This window comes from Narcine bancroftii, chromosome 3, assembly GCF_036971445.1.
Source record: "Narcine bancroftii isolate sNarBan1 chromosome 3, sNarBan1.hap1, whole genome shotgun sequence".
Classification (NCBI taxonomy): Eukaryota; Metazoa; Chordata; class Chondrichthyes; order Torpediniformes; family Narcinidae; genus Narcine; species Narcine bancroftii.
Window position 1 is genome coordinate 263,912,427 of NC_091471.1, and position 18,463 is coordinate 263,930,889.

An 18,463-nucleotide genomic window follows, 5' to 3' on the forward strand; every position below is an offset into this window, starting at 1 on the left:
AAAGTGGGAACAAGATCTAAACATAAAGATAAAGAATGAAACATGGGAAAACCTATGCTCCGGAACTATGAGAAATACAATAAACACGACGTTACGCATGATACAATATAATTGGTTACACAGGCTATATATCACGCCCCAAAAGTTAAATAAATGGGACCCAACATTATCAGACATATGTTTTCGCTGTAAGGAGGAAACGGGAACAACAGTACATGCAATTTGGGCATGTGAGAAAGTGGAAAAGTTTTGGGAAGATCTAAATCAGGTATTAAATAAAAATCACAAAAAGCAACATATCAAAAAATCCAGAGATCTTTCTTCTAAGTAATATAAGAAGAAAAGAATTAGGCCTCAAACTGGATGAAGCACAAAAAAGATTTATTATGATAGCCTTAGCTGTAGCAAAAAAATGTATGTCAACCTGGAAATCAGAAGAGAGCCTGAGAGTACAGCAATGGTACATAGAAATGAATAAATGTATTCCATTGGAAAAAATAACATATAATTTAAAAAATAAAGTCACATTATTTGAACAAATTTGGGAACTGTATATGGAACACAACAGAGAGGGCCTACCGCGGACCTCCACCCCCTAAAATGATAGAATGAGAAAAAGACGAAATGAACTGACCCAGTGTGTAAAAGTAGATGACACAATTTTCTTGTTTATTTTCATTGTGTGATGACATTGTTTAATGGGTTTATTGTATTGTATATGTTGAATGTTTAATGGGTTGGGAGGGGGGTGGGAAGGAGGGAGTGGGTGGGGAGGGGGGAAAAGGGGAGAAAGTGACACTGTATATTCAAGAGGGAAATGTTTGTGTGTATTTTTGTTAATATGGTTCATAATGTGAAAAATAAAAAAATATTTTAAAGAAAAGAGATGGTCAACTTTTCAGGTCAAGATTCTGCATCACACCTGAGAGTGTACAGTTTAAAGCGGTGAGGGAAAGGGGAGGGGAAGGAGCTGACAAAGGAGTCATAGAGAGAGAGGAACCTGCAGAAAGGAGTATGGAAGGAGGAGATGATTGGTAATAGGATAACATGTCAGCTGGCGGAAATTCCAAAGAAGGATGTGCTGCATGGTGAAAGGCAAGGACCAAGAAAACTACCTGTTATGACTGCAGGGAGGCAAGGTAAGAGAAGGTAGGAAATAGGGATGGGGGTTCCTTCAACCACAATGGAGGGCCAGCACAATTTCTGAATCACAATTTAGATGTCCTAAAGTGGGAAAACTCATCAAGAACATCATTGGTGGTATGATAGTCCAGAGGTATGCATGAAGAGCACCTGAGAGTTGCCCCCTGGCCTCTGAAAGGTAGGGTTAGTCTGCAGACCACAACAGCACCACTGTAAACAGCCAAAAGGGGATTTCAGAGAGAAAGCACCAAATTATAATAATACTGGATTGTTCAAGACCACTGCAAATTGGAGAGGCCTTTGGCTAAGTCAAAGTATATAATTTCCCCAGTGCAGAAGAGTGAATGCAATACACTAGTTGAGATGAAGTACCCATAAGTTGCAACATAAGGCAACACGAGTGGCCTAGCGGTTAGCACAATGCCTTTACAGCACCAGTGATTGGGACCGGACTGAGATTAAAATCACGTGTTGTCTGTAAGGAGTTTGTACATTCTTCCAGTGTCTGCGTGGGCTTTCTCTGAGGGTTCCGGTTTCTTCCCACCATTCAAAACGTACTAGAGGTATAGGTTAATTGGGTGTAAATTGTGCAGCACGAACTTGTGGACTGAAATGGCCTGTTACTGTGCTGTATGTCTAAATGAAAAATTAAATTAAAATTAAATGAAGAACAAGATAAAGCAACTTACTTGTGTTCATTTCTGAAAACTGCCCATACACAACTGACAATGACACAGAATGTGCCCAGAAACAACATCCGTACTTGGAGCCGTTTGTGACTGCATGGGAAGTCTGGTGTCCTGATTGGAAGTGAAAAGACAGAACACTGAGTGCTAAAGTCAGGATTGTTTTTTTTTTTAAATTTTTTATTTTTCACACCATAAATCACATTAACCATGGTACACACTTTTTCCTTTTCACACATATACAGTGCCATTTTCTCCCCCCCACCCCCCCTCCTCCCATCCCTCCCACCCTCCCTACCTCCCCCCTCCCGTCCATTTAAGGTATACAATCTAGGAAGTCAGGATTGTTTTAATCTTTGTTTTATCAATCTCCAATGGAATAATTTTTAAAATCATACCTGCATTCACAGAAAGGAATTTTCTGAACAAATGGGGCAAGGCAGCTGTAAAGCCCGGTGGAAGAAGCAAGGCAGAAAATTCCTATAATTACGTACACTAGATCAAGAAAGGAAAGAACAATGTGAGAAATGCTTAACAGAAATATCTAAAGTCATTTCCGAAACTTTCTTCTCTGCCACACTTGGAAATGTTGGCTTCCAATTTCAATCTAAAATTCCCCCCCAAGTCCTTGTTTTTTTTTCACCAGAAGGGAGGAAAATAAACAAAACCAAAACTTTAATTGCTCGCAAGAACAATTACTCTTGCCACCTTGCATGTTCTTCTTTAGTGAAATTTAATGGGATGGATATTTCCTTTATTTCCTGCAATCTAATTAAGCTCATTGAACTCAGGGCAAAGTAGTAGAGAGAGTAGCAGATAGAAGAGTTAAGAAAGGAATGGAACTGGAAATCACTAGCTCTTTTTGCCCAAGTTACATTCACAAGGCAAAACTCCATTTATTCTTTTTACTCTCTCCATGGGTGAGCATAGAACTGCTATCTTGGGACTGTGTCAGTCAGAGCCTCCAGGCACTTACCTGCAATAATAACTTTATTGTGCAATGAACAATCATTCAGATATTTTTAAACATTCAGTAAGCAGTGACGTACCCAACTGATTGTAAAAGTAGTAAAGGAGCACCAGCATTGAGCAACACATAACCACAAATATACAGATCATAAATGGTGTCACGTCAATGGTCTCGTCATCTTGTTTCTCTACTCCATCATGCTTGTGCTTCATGTAGCGCCTTTAAAAATATATTAAAATAGTCACACTTCACATAAAGGCTTCAAGACATTGCATTTATAAGGACTGAATAAGCATAAAAGTGAATACTTCCAAAGGTCAACATCCTCCTGTAAGTAAGATCCAAGGAACATTTAGAAAGTTTTATAGAAATTAGAAACCATCTTGTTCAAATAAATATTATTGTCACTTATAATTTTATCCCTTTGATTTTGCCACAATGACAATGGGAGTGAGATGGTACAGGAGATTAAATATTAACCTGTCACCTCTGATGCCAAATCAAATAAACGATGGGATGAAGTCTCCCCTCACTGGCAAATTCTGTAATGTTAGCCTCTTAATCTAGTTCTTAACACAATAGCCACAACACAAAATTTTACCTCTTTGACCCTTGGAGATAGGGTAAACTTCACACTAACACTATATATATATCATCTGGGATTAGACCATATTATTGGGAAAATACAGTAAGTAATTCTCAGTACACCTTTCTAATGGTTTGCATGAACTGGGCCTGAGCGCCACAAATGCAAAGCATTTATGTCATTTCGATCCCTAACTCTACAGACACACTGTAAACATCATCTCCTAAGGCACCTCCCACTCCCATGAAAATTCCTATAATTCCAATTAGAATTCCAACTCAAAAGCAGAATGAGGTTACTTTCTATTGTCAGGTGCAGTTTGGTGGTAGAACATGGAAGTGTGGTGACCAATTTGACTGAATTTTTCGCAGAGGTGTTTAAATATGCCAACGAGTATAATAAGGTTGATGGACCATTGACCAGATCACACATGGGAGAGTGGTTCCAAAAACTACTAGTTTATGGGAAAAAAAGGACAATTTGGCAAATTGGATCCAAAAGTAGCTTGGAGATAATAGGGAGAAGCCTGTGACCAGTGGTATAAAATAGGGATCAGTGCTGGGACCCTTGCTGTTCATATAAACATACATTAGTAGTCCTGTCATGGAGGTAGGAGATACAATGAGTAAGTTCACCAATTACCCAAAAATTGGAGACGATATTGGTGGATAAGAAATCATATAGTTTTCATTGGCAAGAGCATCACATACAAGGGCAAAGAGGTTATGGTATAACTCTAGAAAACATTTCTAATTGGCCAATGGTACCAACCTCACAACATGTATTGTATGTGGAATGTAGCATTAGATATGCAAAGGCAAACAGGAGAATAGAATTAGTTATTCAAATAATGTTCTCCAATTATATTTAAATGTCACGTAAACATTCCTCCGGCAGTGGTTGGAGGCAAGCTGGTTGGAGGAGTATTCACATTTACCAATGCCTTACTTGAAAATGAAACTTATAAGTCATTTCCACGCATTATATGCACTTACTTTTTCACATCTTTGCTTCCTGCCCAGTAGCCACCAATTGCTACTGTACCAACTGCCATAACAAAGATAACCACCATGTTATAGTCCAGAAATGGTTCATTTGGGGCATACATTGCCATTTTGATTGATTTCCCAAAAATCTGTTGGGAAGAAAAGCAGAGTCACAGAAGGCTACAAATGCTGGAATCCTGAACAAAAAAAGGAACTCAGTGAATCAGGCACATCTGTCAATGCTTCAGGTGGAACCCCAAGCATGTGAGTGAGGTTAAAACAAAAGAGGAAAAGAGCAGTGGTCAAGGGGGCGCAGCGGCCTATTTGGAAAATTTTTGAAAATGTACACACAAAATTACCAGTTTCAAGCCATTAGAAAACTAGTCATTTTAAACAATATCAATTGTTTTTTTCATTACGGTACATCAGACAGACAACTTGAAGCCCCTTCCACATCACCTGCATGACCTACACTCAAACCTGAGTGTCTCGTTCTCTTGACCCCAAGCAGAACTTGCCTGTAACTAGCACCTAGCATGCCAAGCAGTGTCCTTACACAACTTGCATCCAATCCCTAGGCAGTGTCCCTGCCCAACCAGTCCTCAATTATCAGGCAGAGCCCCTGCCTAATCCGTAACCATTTCTTTGCACTGATGTTCATCTATTACTTGGGGTTTTACTTCAGCTAACCTTAAAACCAATTAGTCCTTCCCAATCGTTTCTTCACTCATAGTTTTCACGATGTGGGTAAAAACACAAGGGGGTACTGCTAACATAAACAACATGGCATTGCAACACGTCAAAAATGCTTTGCAACCGAGGGGGAGTGCATTGTGATGTGCCGCCGCTGTGATACTGCAAGAAATGTGGCACCCAATGTCGGCAGAGCAACATCCCATCGCTGCATGGAACGAGCAGAGGAAGTCAGAATGGGCTAGGAGGTCAATGATAAAACACGGAGGTAGATTTTTAAAAACATGGAAATCTGTGGAAACGCGGAAAATTCACATGCCCTTAACCCCTGATTAAAGACTGTAAAAGAGGGAAGTCACACAGTATTAAAGAACAGGGATAAGTCAGTGAACGATAGATGGACTGAGAAGGGGTAAAAAATGATAGACAAATGGAGACAGGTGGGGGAGGACAGTTGGGAGACAGAGGCAGGAGAGTGACAAGTGGAAACAGACAAAGGAGGAAGAAAAAAGGGAAATAAAATATAAGGCAGACGATGCCAGGATGGGGGATGAGGGCTGAGGGGAAGGGGTTGAAGGCGAGGGTATAGTTGAAACAGTTACTAAAGGAAGATTTGGGAAAACCATACAAGAGATGGAAGGTGGCATGATGGGAACAATGGGGATGGATTTTAGAAAGAAGGGGTGTGTGAGAATACCCAGATGGACAAGAAGGAGTCAAAGTGGGATTGAGGGGCATCAGGTTACTTGAAATAGGAGAATTCAAAGGTAATGTCATTAGGTTGTAGTCTACCAGGCAGAACATGAGATGCTGTCATCAAACTTGCATATTGACAAGTGGAGGAGGTGTATGACACACACACATTGAAGTGGGAGTAGGGATGACAATTAACATAACTCGCCACTGGAAGCTCCAGCGAGCATGAGAGTTCAGGTGCATGGCAAAGCAGTCACTCAACCTGCTCTTGGTCACAAATGCAGCAGACGTTGTTGAAGGAGGGGCATGTAAAACTCTAGTCTTACCTGAAAGGGAAAGAAAATTCACTAGTGGACAGACCCCACTGATTGCAAACACTAGCTTACCAGAAGTTCCAAAAAAAAATTGACATGATGAACTTTTCAAATGGTAAACTTAAGAATTCTCTTCTGCTTCCCCATCTTCTAACAGCTATAGCAACAGATATTATTGGGGGCATCTGGGTTTCTTATACCTTTGGGAACCATAAATTTTGGAATTTGTAGAATCATCATGGAAATTTAGGTCCTATTTTTAATTATTCACAGAAAACAAAAGTTGTTTTTTTTTAAAATTTTTTTCTTTTTCACACCATAAATCACATTAGCCATGATATACACTATTTCTTTTTCACACATATACAGTGACTTTTTCTCCCCCCCCCCTCCCTCCTCCCAAGCCACCCCCCCACCCCTCCCTCTCATCCATTTTAGGTATACAATCTAGGTTGCATTAAGCCAGTCAGACAATGTTGTCATTCAACAAAAATACACCAGAAATTCTACTGAGTCCATTCTTTTCTTTCCTTCTCCTTCCATCAACTTAGGTTATGTTTGTCCCCGGTAAGTTTTCGCTATTGTATTTAATGTAAGGCTCCCATACTTGTTCGAATATTTCAATATTATTTCTTAACCTATATGTTATTTTTTCTAATGGAATACATTTATTCATTTAAATTTAGTAGTTTCTTCCTTTTAATTTGGTTATGTATTCCATTAATATTTAAAGTCATATAGTTCAGCGTAGCCATTTTATATTTTGTTTATCTTCTCTTTCCGTTTTTCCATCATTACCTTTCCTCCTTTTCCATTTCTGTTTTCTTATTTTCAACTCTTTATAAGACAACATTCCTACAACATCCAACATTTTCCTTATTCTCCTATTTCTATCTTCTTTATCCCCAATCTCCCCTTCCCCTCCTGAGTTGTCCTTTATCCCTTGTCGGACAACCACATCTCCCCTCTCCATTTGGATTTGCGAATCCACTCGCAAGCGTCAACTGATTTTGCAGTGACCGCTATTTCCCCCCACCCCGCCCCCCCCAGAAAAGATTTCACTTTTCATATGTCACAAAGGTCACTCTTTTAATTCCCTCCTTATTCTCTCTATTCCATTACCTTCCCTTATTAATTCTTGTCTATACTATCTATATTTTCCTCTAAGTACAGATACATTCACGGATGCACATTGTCTCTATTCACTCTTATACCTCTTTACCCGCATACATATCAATCGTGATAATTTTTACTCTCATTACCCGTCTTCATCCCTCAGTCTATTTTTGTCTTTACCCACATACATATCAATCGTGATCATTTTTACTCTCATTACCCGTCTTCATCCCTCAGTCTATTTTTGTAATTGTTCTGCAAATTTTCGTGCTTCTTCTGGATCCGAGAATAGTCTGTTTTGTTGTCCTGGAATAAATATTTTCAATACCGCTGGATGATTTAGTATAAATTTATACCCTTTCTTCCATAAAATCGCCTTTGCTGTATTGAACTCTTTTCTCTTCTTTAGGAGTTCAAAACTTATATCTGGATAAATGAAGATTTTTTGCCCTTTATACTCCAGTGGTTTGTTGCCCTCTCTTACTTTTTCCATTGTCTTCTCCAGTACCTTTTCTCTTGTAGTATATCTTAGGAATTTTACTACAATAGATCTTGGTTTTTGTTGTGGTTGTGGTTTAGAGGCCAATACTCTATGTGCCCTTTCTATTTCCATTTCTTGCTGTAGTTCTGGACATCCTAGGGTCTTAGGGATCCACTCTTTTATAAACTCCCTCATATTCTTGCCTTCTTCATCTTCCTTAAGGCCCACTATCTTTATGTTATTTCTTCTGTTATAATTTTCCATTGTATCTATTTTTTGAGCTAGTAGTTCTTGTGTCTCTTTAGTTTTTTTATTAGATTCCTCCAATTTCTTTTTTAAGTCCTCTACCTCCATTTCTGCTGCTACTGCCCGCTCTTCCATCTTGTCCATTTTCTTTCCCATTTCTGTTAAGGTCATCTCTATTTTATTCATTTTCTCTTCTGTGTTGTTTATTCTTTTTCTTAAATCCTTAAATTCCTGTGTTTGCCATTCTTTAAATGACTCCATGTATCCTTTAATAAGAGAAAGTACCTTCTTTATCTTGCCTTTCTTTTCTTCTTCTATTTCACTGTACTCTTCCTCTTCCTCTTCTTCTTCCTCTGGGTTGGCCATCTGTTGTTTCTTTGTTGCCCTTTCCTTCTCTTCTTTCTTGTTTCTATTGTCTTTTGTGGTCTCTTCTTGCTGCAGGTGTTCTGCAGCTGTCGTTACCGGCTGTGGAGATCGACTCCCCAGCTGGTCCCCCCTCCCGTCGGTGTGTTTTTTTTCATGCGCGGTTGCGCACTTTTACTCGGCTCAGCGAGCCATTTTTGTAGTCCATTATTTACCGACCTGAGGGAGCGGGTTTCTCTCTCCGCAGCGGGCCTCTTCGAACAGGTAAGGCCTTCACCTCTTTCCTCCGTTGTCTTCTCTTCCTCTCTTCTTACCGTTGCTTTCGATTTTTCTTTTTTTGTCGCCATCTTCTTTCCACCTTTATACTCACTTTTCTGTAACTTTTATTTCTGTGCCTTTGTGTTTTCCTTTGTTTTTCCCGACTTTTCTGGAGAGGGCTGGAGTTCACTGTCCGGCCACTACTCCATCACGTGACTCCTCGAAAACAAAAGTTGTTGATACTAATGGTTTAGCTGATCTGACGAAGCTTTTATCTGCAATAATACAACACTCATGAAAGTCGCCCTTGCCTAACAAGGGCCACAATATTCAAATATAACTACCAACAAACAAATTGTACAAATGCATAGTAAGATGAAATGGCAATATTGCAGAAGAGAAAAGTGGGTACAAAGGTTTCAAGCACATGCTTTAGAACATATTAATTGAATTTAGCAGCTCAATATTGCAAGAAACTAGAATTCTCAGAATGGTTTAGTTTCGGACCATAATAATCCATCAAACTCTTGGGTTTTGCAGGATCCTCCAAAGATCTTGTTCTCTTTGAGGACATTCCTGAACATAGACAGTACCACCAACAATCTCTTGTTGGCCTTGCTCCAGAACAGAATAGATGACATGTCTGGGCCAAATTCTTCCTGATAAGCTGGGAAAAATTGTAATGCATAGCGCACCCAATTTAATCACAGCACCTTTCAGTGCTAAACAAAAGGCAAAGAGCACGTGTTTACTTTAAACCATATACAGCATTATACGACTGAATCAACTGAAAACCCACTGTATTATACAACAGCTCTGCAAGAGGGCAACACATTTCTGGACACATTCACTCTCTCAAATGTACCAAGAAGTTCCTTGTGCCAGCCTGCTCTTGCAACATGGCAGAGGAGTAGTAGGAATGGTATTTCATAAATAGTCATTTCATAAATCCCCAAACATATAATAAGAGTGGTGGTCCATCTATTTCATTACCAAGACTACCCATTTTCAATGCTATTCACAAAAGTTTTAAATTAAGATATTTATGTTCCACCAATTATTTTTACTTACCCTATAATTTCAATGTTTTGCAATTGGTGATTTGGAAGCAATCCACTCCCTAAACATCTCCACCATTTTATCATTCTCTTCTCTTTTAAAATTCTCCGCAAAGCCTTACTCAATGACTACGTTTTTGACTATAACCCCTGATATTTTAATCGAACTTCATTACATTTTGTTCAACAATACTAGTAGAGCAACAAATGATGGTTGGCATTGCTGATATCAGGTAGGTTCAAGGAAGGGAGCTAAAGCTTTTGCACTCCTGAGTCCAGAGGGGAAGATTCTGTTCCCAATCTTTGTTCTTAAATTTTCAAGCCTGCTGCGTGAGATGAGAATGAAGCTCGTGGCCATTCTCCTCCGCGGAGATGAACTACTGGGCTGAAGATGTTGATGGGCACCCATGTCATCACAAGCCCCTTTTCCACTGGCACCTTATCCCAGGAATTGACAGGGACAGAAAGAAAACAGTCGGCATGCCGGCGTCAAAGGACTATTTCATGCTGGGGATTGACAGCCTCGACGCCCATTCATATCCCTAGCATCAGATGACGCCAGCGTGCCGGTTAAACAGTGGAAAAAAGACAACAGAAGTCACTCGTTTCCAGTTGAAGGTAGATTCTCCGATCCCCAGGGATGAGTGTGTTCAGTGGAAAAGCAGTCCAGTTAAAGGTGGGCCAGCGGAAACAGCACAAATGGCTTCCCATCCCGGGACACTGCACAGCCAGTTAACTGGGATGCTAATGGAAAAAGGGCTACAGATATTGCAAATTATTGTAGATTATTGAACTGAAGCACTGGATACACAATGTCTGCCAGTTAATTTTAGTCAATTCTCAGATTCCAAGTGAGCTTCGATTTTCTGCCTCACATGCCTAATGGCTTATGTGTGAAAAATGCAGTAATGACCCACTCTGATCAGCAGTAAATACTTTCAAAATTCCACACCTTTTATCACGGACATCCGAGAAGTTTTACCTTTGATATATCAAGCATGTCATCGTAACTGAGGAGAGCAACCGGGATATCAATCTCTTCAAACTGACTCCTATTTCCACCTGGAGGCACCTGAAAAGAGAAAGGACAAAATTGCTACATTAATCAAACATGATAGCTTACTCTGGCACTCGATGATCATATTGTTCCATTCTGCATTTATTTAACAGTTTTAAGAAATGTAAGACGATGCCCAAGGCATCGTCAGCACTAACAGTACAAGCCTTGTAATTTGTGCCAATGTTTTCCATAGATTCACCAAGAGGAAACTGATAATTCGCAGAATAACAAACAGTGCATTTATTCTATTACCAGTAGATTTCTCATGGTACTGCTCATGGAATTTTTAGAAGAGTTAAAGGCAGAGCTATATAAAATCAAGTAACACAGTTACAGCATCAACGCAGTCATGGAGCACTACAATAGAAACAAGTCCTTCACCCATAATGTCGATGATGAGTCTATTTATACTAATCCCATTTGTCAGAATTAATTCCGTTCCCCTCTATGCCTTTCGCATTCAAGAAACTCAAAATGTTTCTTAAATGCCCTGTTTCCTGCCTCTATCACCGCCTCTGGAAAGTCGTTCCAGATGCCAATGAATTTGTGTAAAAAAAAACTCCTCCTTCTCAGCTTAAACTTATGCCCTTAACGTGGCCATCAGACATAGACTTTCTACTCCGTCTATGTCTCTCAAAATTTAATGTAGCATATCATGTCACCGCTCTGCCTCCTTCACTCGAGGGCAGCGGTTCCCAATCTGGGGTACATGTACCCCCAGTGATGCATTTGCACTTTTCAGGGGTTACATTGGGTGTGAGAGAATAACCACTACTGTACGATACATGATATTGTAATCTGCAGTCAGATTGCACGATGTTGTATTTTTTTTAAATCCTTAATTTTTGGGGGTACACAGGAACCTATAAAAATGCCCAAGAGGAACAAAAAGGTTGGGAACCCCTACTCTTGGGATAGAAGACCTAGCCTATCCTAACTCTCGTGATAACTCACCCTCCAATCCATATTTTCATCAGAAACTACTTTTTGAATGGACATCCATCCCTCCCCCAAATAGCCAAGAAGAGTGGACCTACAAGGCAGCTAACAGCAAAAGAAAAGGTTTCAGGCATGAATTAGGGAAGCAATGCAAAATAGGTCTGCATATACATTTGGAATTAAAACAAAGAGGAGCACAGGCAAACAGGTAAGAAGTTATAATGGATACAGGTTGGGGAGGGTGGAAGAGGAAAAAAAAGCTGAGAAATTATAGGGGGAGAGGGCAACGGGCTAAGGAGGGTAGGAGAAGGAGGAGAATGGGTGGGGAGCTGGAAGAAAGGTGACAGAGGGGTAGGAAGAGAGAGAGAGAGATGGGAAAAGGAGATTTTCTTATTTAATTAGAATACTTGGAGACACAAGAATTGGGCAAACAAGGTGGGAGTGGCTTATGGAAGGCATAACGCAACTTGCCAAGGAGCTGAAAAATACACTTCTGCAAGGGAATGGAGGAGCCCAAAAAAGAACTGTAGCTAGTAGCAAACTTAACTCAAAATTTAATATCCGCTGGAGACGGACAATGAAGTAAACATGAACATTTTGTTCATGATAAAATTAAACCAGGATCAGCAAAACTATAGTTGACAAAACAGCCTCAGGAAAATATTAAACTTACTCTTCAGCAACATCTGCGAGAATTTAAACCTCGGAAGAGTCACGACCACAGGCAATTTCACAGTTAAATGTCAACACAATTTTATGAAAACAGAAAATGGTTTGGTTAGAAAGTATAGGTATGCATACATTTTTTTGGTAAATTAAATATTGTCCTTAAGATTCCTGTTTTCCAATACAGTATTTAAATGTGTAAATAGTTTAACAGGCTATATGCTTCAAACATCAGTGGGTAGCAGCTTATTTTTCCCATGAGATGGCTTTTGATAATTACAGGAATCTTGCTTTCAAATGAAACTAGTGTATAAATTGCAATCAGAATTCTCTGTAGAATTACTATAGAAGACAAAGCAGAAAATCCCATATTGCCCCAAGGTCATGATTCATAGGCCCCTAGTTTAACATTATACTGTTTTAATTAATTTTTAAAAAAAATGTTCAAAATGGAAGATTTTATACTGCTTGAATGTCAACCATTAGGACAACTTGAAATAGTCAAGTTAAATCAAGTCAAATTTATTGTCATCTGATTGCACAAGTACACCTGACAAAACAGCGTTCTCTGGTTCTCGATGCAAAACATGCAGACTCAGAACACACACAAACAATACATATGCAGGGCTCATCCATACAAATAAATACTGTTTCATGAATATGAGTCTCGGATGGTTAATTTGAGCAGTTCATTCAGCATTCTCACTGCCTTTGGGAAGAAGCCGTTCCTCAACCTGATAGTGTTGGTTTTGATACTCCTGTATCTCTTTCCCAAAGAGGACAACTAAAAGATGCTGTGGGTGGGGTGGAAAGGGTCCTCAATGATTTTGCATGCTCTCTTCATGCAATGATCCCGGTAAATCATGTTGATTGGAGGGGCCCTGTGGATTGACCTCCAATCCATTTTTCTGCAGCAACCATGCCACACTATGGTCTAGCTGGCCAGGACACTCTTTATAGAGCTCCTGTAGAAGGGTGACATAATGATAGCTGGTGGTCTTGCCCACTTCAGTCTTCTCAGAAAGTGCAGTCACTGTTAGGCCTTCCTGACAAGTAAAGAGATGTGTGCCTGTGATATGTCACTAGTTAAATGAACTCCAATGAACTTGGTGCCTTAGAGTTCACTTCTATAAATTATGTTGTTCACTATTGTAAATCAGTTACAATAGACAGAGCTCTCCCCTCTGATGACACTTTAAGAAATTTGTAACAGATCATGCCCATCAGGAATCACACTATGGGGTTCTTGTTAATATTCCTGCTAAACCACAATAATATTCTTGATACATTCTTCAGCTATATGCTAATATAGTTTGAAAGGAGTCACTGAACCTTAAAGTTATAGAGACTATCCATCCTCTCTTAAAAATCTTCCAGCCCCAGCAACATTCTCTTGACTCACAATTCAAAAATGTCAAATATATTTAAACTGAATGCTTTCCTGACCTACTATACATCTCACTCTACAAGTCATTTGAACATTGGAGAAAGTTAAAAAAAAATCATGTGGGAGGTTAACAAATTGCAATCCGGAGCTGGAAGGTATTACAAGAGGTGAACCATGTGGACCAGTGCCAAATCTTCACACTTTGAAGGCAGACATCTATAAGCATCAGGCATAAATGGTGATGCATTATCATCTTCAAGAGCCCCTTTGTACATCATGAGAAATTTAAAGGATACCCACTGAGAATGGGGTTAGGTTTGGCCTAAATAATAAAATAATTTGTAAATGTCATTTGAAAGAATGTGAAATTGGCCATCTTGAAACTGTTTAAAATAATTATTTACTATTCTGCCCTGAATTTCAGCTGATATTTGGAATAGAAACCCTGTCATCAGCTTCAACACTCCTGTAATTTTGACTTGCAAAATGTAACAGCAACAGATAATGCTACTGCTTAAAATCGTGGGGTGGAAGAACAATGAAGGGCAAATGTTTCTATGTTTCTAAATGTACAGGGCTTCTGTTTCTTATTGCAAAGTAACTTTTGTTACTGTGCACTTTAAAGACATAGAGAATCTAACAAGAGGCAGTGTCGGGATTTAATGGATGTCAGTGTGGTGTAGAGATGCTAATAGGCACTTTCACCTAAACTGAATCAATTTTATTCTCTAACTTTTCTTACCAGACTCTCTCTGCTGACAATGAGCAGACCCTTAGCTCCACTGATTTGTGCAAGTCGTACTTTATCATAGAAAGTACAGTTGCCACGCATCACCATAGCAATTCTGTTCTTAAATCCTTGTAGGGGCACATCTGAAGGAGTGCACAGCACCGAAGATGTCAAGTCTTGGACCTGCAAGAGAGACTGAAAAAAAAAATGCAATTTTAAAAGCAGATTAAATTAACCACACAGTGTTTTCAAAAATAATTTTTAGTAAATCAAAACTTTCCAATTTTCTCAATGTCCATGTTGTTGCACAGGAGAGTGTAGAGGAGATTCACCTTGATGTCCAGTCCTTGGTTAAGGGGAGAGATTGAGAGCTTGTTTTCAATCCAAGGGGGTTGAGGATGATGTGATAAGAGCCATAGCTATGGTAAACAGTTTTTCTCCATGGTATGAATATCAACAAGAAGAGGGCAGAGTTTTAAGGTGAAAGGAAGATGATTTGAGGGGAAAGTTTTTTTATATTATTATAGAGTGGTTAATATCTGTCACTCTCTGCTAGAGAAGTGGTGGAATCTGCTAGTCACTACACTGACCACAATATATAGAAGCTGAAGTAGGCCCATTGGCCCATCGAGTCTGCTCCGCCATTCTAATCATGAGCTGATCCATCCTCCCACTCAGACCCACTCCCCGGCTTTCTCCCTGTAACCCTTGATCCCCTGACTAATCAAAAACGTGTCAATCTCTGACTCAAATACACCGTACGACATAGCAACAAGTTCCACAGACTCACGACCCTCAGACTAAATTTTTTTTCTGCATCTTTGTTTTAAAGTGATCCCCTTTTATCCTAAAATTGGCTCCTCTTGTCCTTGCCACATCTACTCTGTCCAGGCCTTTCAGCATTCAAAATGCCAATGAGGTCTCTCCACCACCACCCGCGCCCCCACCCCCGCATCTTTCAATACTCCAACAAATACAGCCCAAGAGCCACAATCATGCCTGATATGATAACCCTTTCAATCTTTGTATCATTCTAGTAAATCTTTTCTGAATCCTCTCCAACTCCAGCACATCTTTTCTCAAACAAGGCACCCAAAACTGTACATAATATTCCAGGTGAGATCTCATCAGTACTTTATAAAGTCTTAACAATGCATCTCTGCTCTTGTATGCTATTCCTCCAAAAATGAATACCAACATTGTATTCGCCTTCATCACCATTTTTTTTATTTTTCACACTATAAACCACATTGATCAAGATACATACATTTTCCCTCTTGAACAAAGACAGTGTCGTTTTCTCCCCCCCGCCTCCTCCCCTCCCTCCCTCCCTACCTCCCCTCCCATTCATTTAAAGTTCAGAAAATAGGATTCATTAAACCCGTCAAACAATGTTGTCACTCAATAAAAACAAACAAGAAATTCCACTGAGTCAGTTCTTTTCATTCTCTTCTCCTTCTGTCATTTTAGGTGGTAGATGTCCCCGGTAGGTCTTCTCTATTATGTTTCATGTATGGCTCCCATATTTTTTCAAATATTGTAATATTATTTCTTAAATTATATGTTATTTTTTCTAATTGAATACATTTATTCATTTATATATACCATTGTTGTATTCTCAAGTTATCTTCTAATTTCCAGGCTGACATAATACATTTTTTTGCTACAGCTAGGGCTATCATAACAAATCTATTTTGTGCACCATCCAAATCAAGTCCAAATTCTTTGTTTTTTATGTTACTTAGGAGGAAGATCTCTGGGTTTTTTGGTATATTACTTTTTGTGATTTTATTTAATATCTGGTTTAGATCTTCCCAAAATTTTTCCACTTTCTCACATGTCCATATTGCATGAATTGTTGTTCCCATTTCTTTTTTGCAGCGAAAACATCTGTCAGATACTGTTGGGTCCCATTTATTTAATTTTGAGGTGTAATATATAGCCTGTGTATCCAGTTATATTGTATCATATGTAACCTCGTATTTATTGTATTTCTCATCGTTCCAGAACATAACTTCTCCCATGTTTCCTTTTTTATCTTTATATTTAAATCTTGTTCCCATTTTTGTTTAGTTTTACCATTTGTTTCCTCATTCTCCTTTTCTTGCAGTTTAATATACATATTTGTTATAAATCTTTTGATTATCATTGTATCTGTAATCACATATTCAAAGTTACTTCCCTCTGGTAACCTCAGACTGCTTCCTAATTTGTCCTTCAAGTAGGATCTCAATTGGTAATATGCCAGTACTGTATCTTGAGTTATATTGTATTTATCTTTCATTTGTTCAAAGGATAATAATCTATTTCCTGAAAAACAATTTTCTATTCTTTTCATCCCTTTTTTCTCCCATTCTCTAAAGGAAAGGTTATCTATTGTAAAAGTGAGTAACTGATTTTGCGTCATTATTAGTTTTGGTAATTGGTAATTTGTTTTATTCCTTTCTACATGAATCTTCTTCCAAATATTGAGCAGATGATGTAATACTGGAGAACTCCTACGTTGTACCAATTTTTCATCCCATTGATATAATATGTGTTCAGGTATCTTTTCCCCTATTTTATCTAGTTCTAATCTAGTCCAATCTGGCTTTTCCCTTGTTTGGTAAAAATCTGATAGGTATCTTAATTGTGCGGCTCTATAATAATTTTTAAAGTTTGGCAGTTGTAAGTCTCCTTGTTTATACCATTCTGTTAATTTATCTAGTGCTATCCTCGGTTTCCCCCCTTTCCATAAAAATTTCCTTATTATTTTCTTTAACTCCTTGAAGAATTTCTCTGTCAAGTGTATTGGCAATGCCTGAAATAGGTATAATATCCTTGAGAAAATGTTCATTTTAATAGTTTATCCTTCCTATTAGTGTTAATGGTAAATCTTTCCAATGCTCTAAATCACCCTGTAATCTTTTCATTAGTGGATAATAATTGAGTTTATATAGATGGCCGAGATTTTTATTTATTTGTATACCTAGGTATCGCATTGCTTGCATTTGCCATCTGAATGGTGATTCCTCTCTTAAATTTTGAGAAATCCGCATTATTCATTGGCATTGCTTCACTTTTATTTATGTTAATCTTGTAACCCGACACTTCTCCATATTCCTTCAATTTCTTATATAATTCTTTTATTGATAGTTCTGGTTCTGTTAAGTATACTATAACATCATCCGCAAATAAACTGATTTTATATTCCTTGTCTTTTATTTTTATCCCTTTTATATTATTTTCTGTTCTTATCAATTCTGCTAGTGGTTCTATAGCTAACACGAACAATAAGGGTGATAGTGGGCATCCCTGCCTTGTTGATCTGCTTAAGTTAAATTGCTTTGATATATATCCATTTACTGTCACTTTCGCCAATGGCCCCTTATATAATGCTTTAATCCAATTAATAAACTTCTCTGGTAAACTGAATTTTTGCAATACTTTGAATAAACAATTCCATTCTACTCTGTCAAAGGCCTTCTTTGCGTCTAAAGCAACTGCTACTGATGGCGCTTTTCTCCCTTCTACTGCATGAATTAAGTTAATAAATTTACAAATATTGTCTGTTGTGCGTCTTTTTTTAATAAATCCAGTTTGGTCTAGATTTACCATTTTAGGTACATAATCTGCTAATCTATTTGCGAACAGTTTAGCTATTATCTTATAATCTGTGTTAAGTAATGATATTGGTCTATATGACGCTGGTGCGAGTGGATCTTTAACTTGCTTTGGTATTACTGTAATTATTGCTGTTTTACATGAATCTGGTAAGCTTTGTGTTTTGTCAATCTGGTTGATTACTTCCAGGAGGGAAGGAATTAATAAATCTTTAAATGTTTTATAGAATTCTATTGGGAATGCATCCTCTCCTGGTGTTTTATTATTTGGTAGTTTTTTTATTATCTCTTGTATTTCTACTATTTCAAATGGTTCTGTTAATTTATTTTGTTCCTCTATTTGTAATTTTGGTAGTTCAATTTTAGTTAAAAATTCATCTATTTTGTCTTCTTTCCCTTCGTTTTCAGTTTGGTATAATTGTTCATAGAATACTCTAAAGTTTTTATTGATCTCCGTTGGATTATATGTGATTTGTTTGTCTT

At 38.3% G+C, this 18,463-nt stretch overlaps 1 protein-coding gene across 1 annotated transcript in view; it reads right to left on the reverse strand.

Moving 5' to 3' along the window:
- The window catches only part of LOC138758673 (signal peptide peptidase-like 2B), a 59,622-nt gene that overhangs the window by 27,950 nt on the left and 13,209 nt on the right, over positions 1-18,463 (reverse strand). Inside the window, 6 exon segments of the mRNA XM_069927959.1 lie at positions 1,833-1,943; positions 2,228-2,324; positions 2,879-3,018; positions 4,381-4,520; positions 10,579-10,668; positions 14,391-14,573. Of these exon segments, the coding sequence (XP_069784060.1) occupies positions 1,833-1,943; positions 2,228-2,324; positions 2,879-3,018; positions 4,381-4,520; positions 10,579-10,668; positions 14,391-14,573 (761 nt within the window).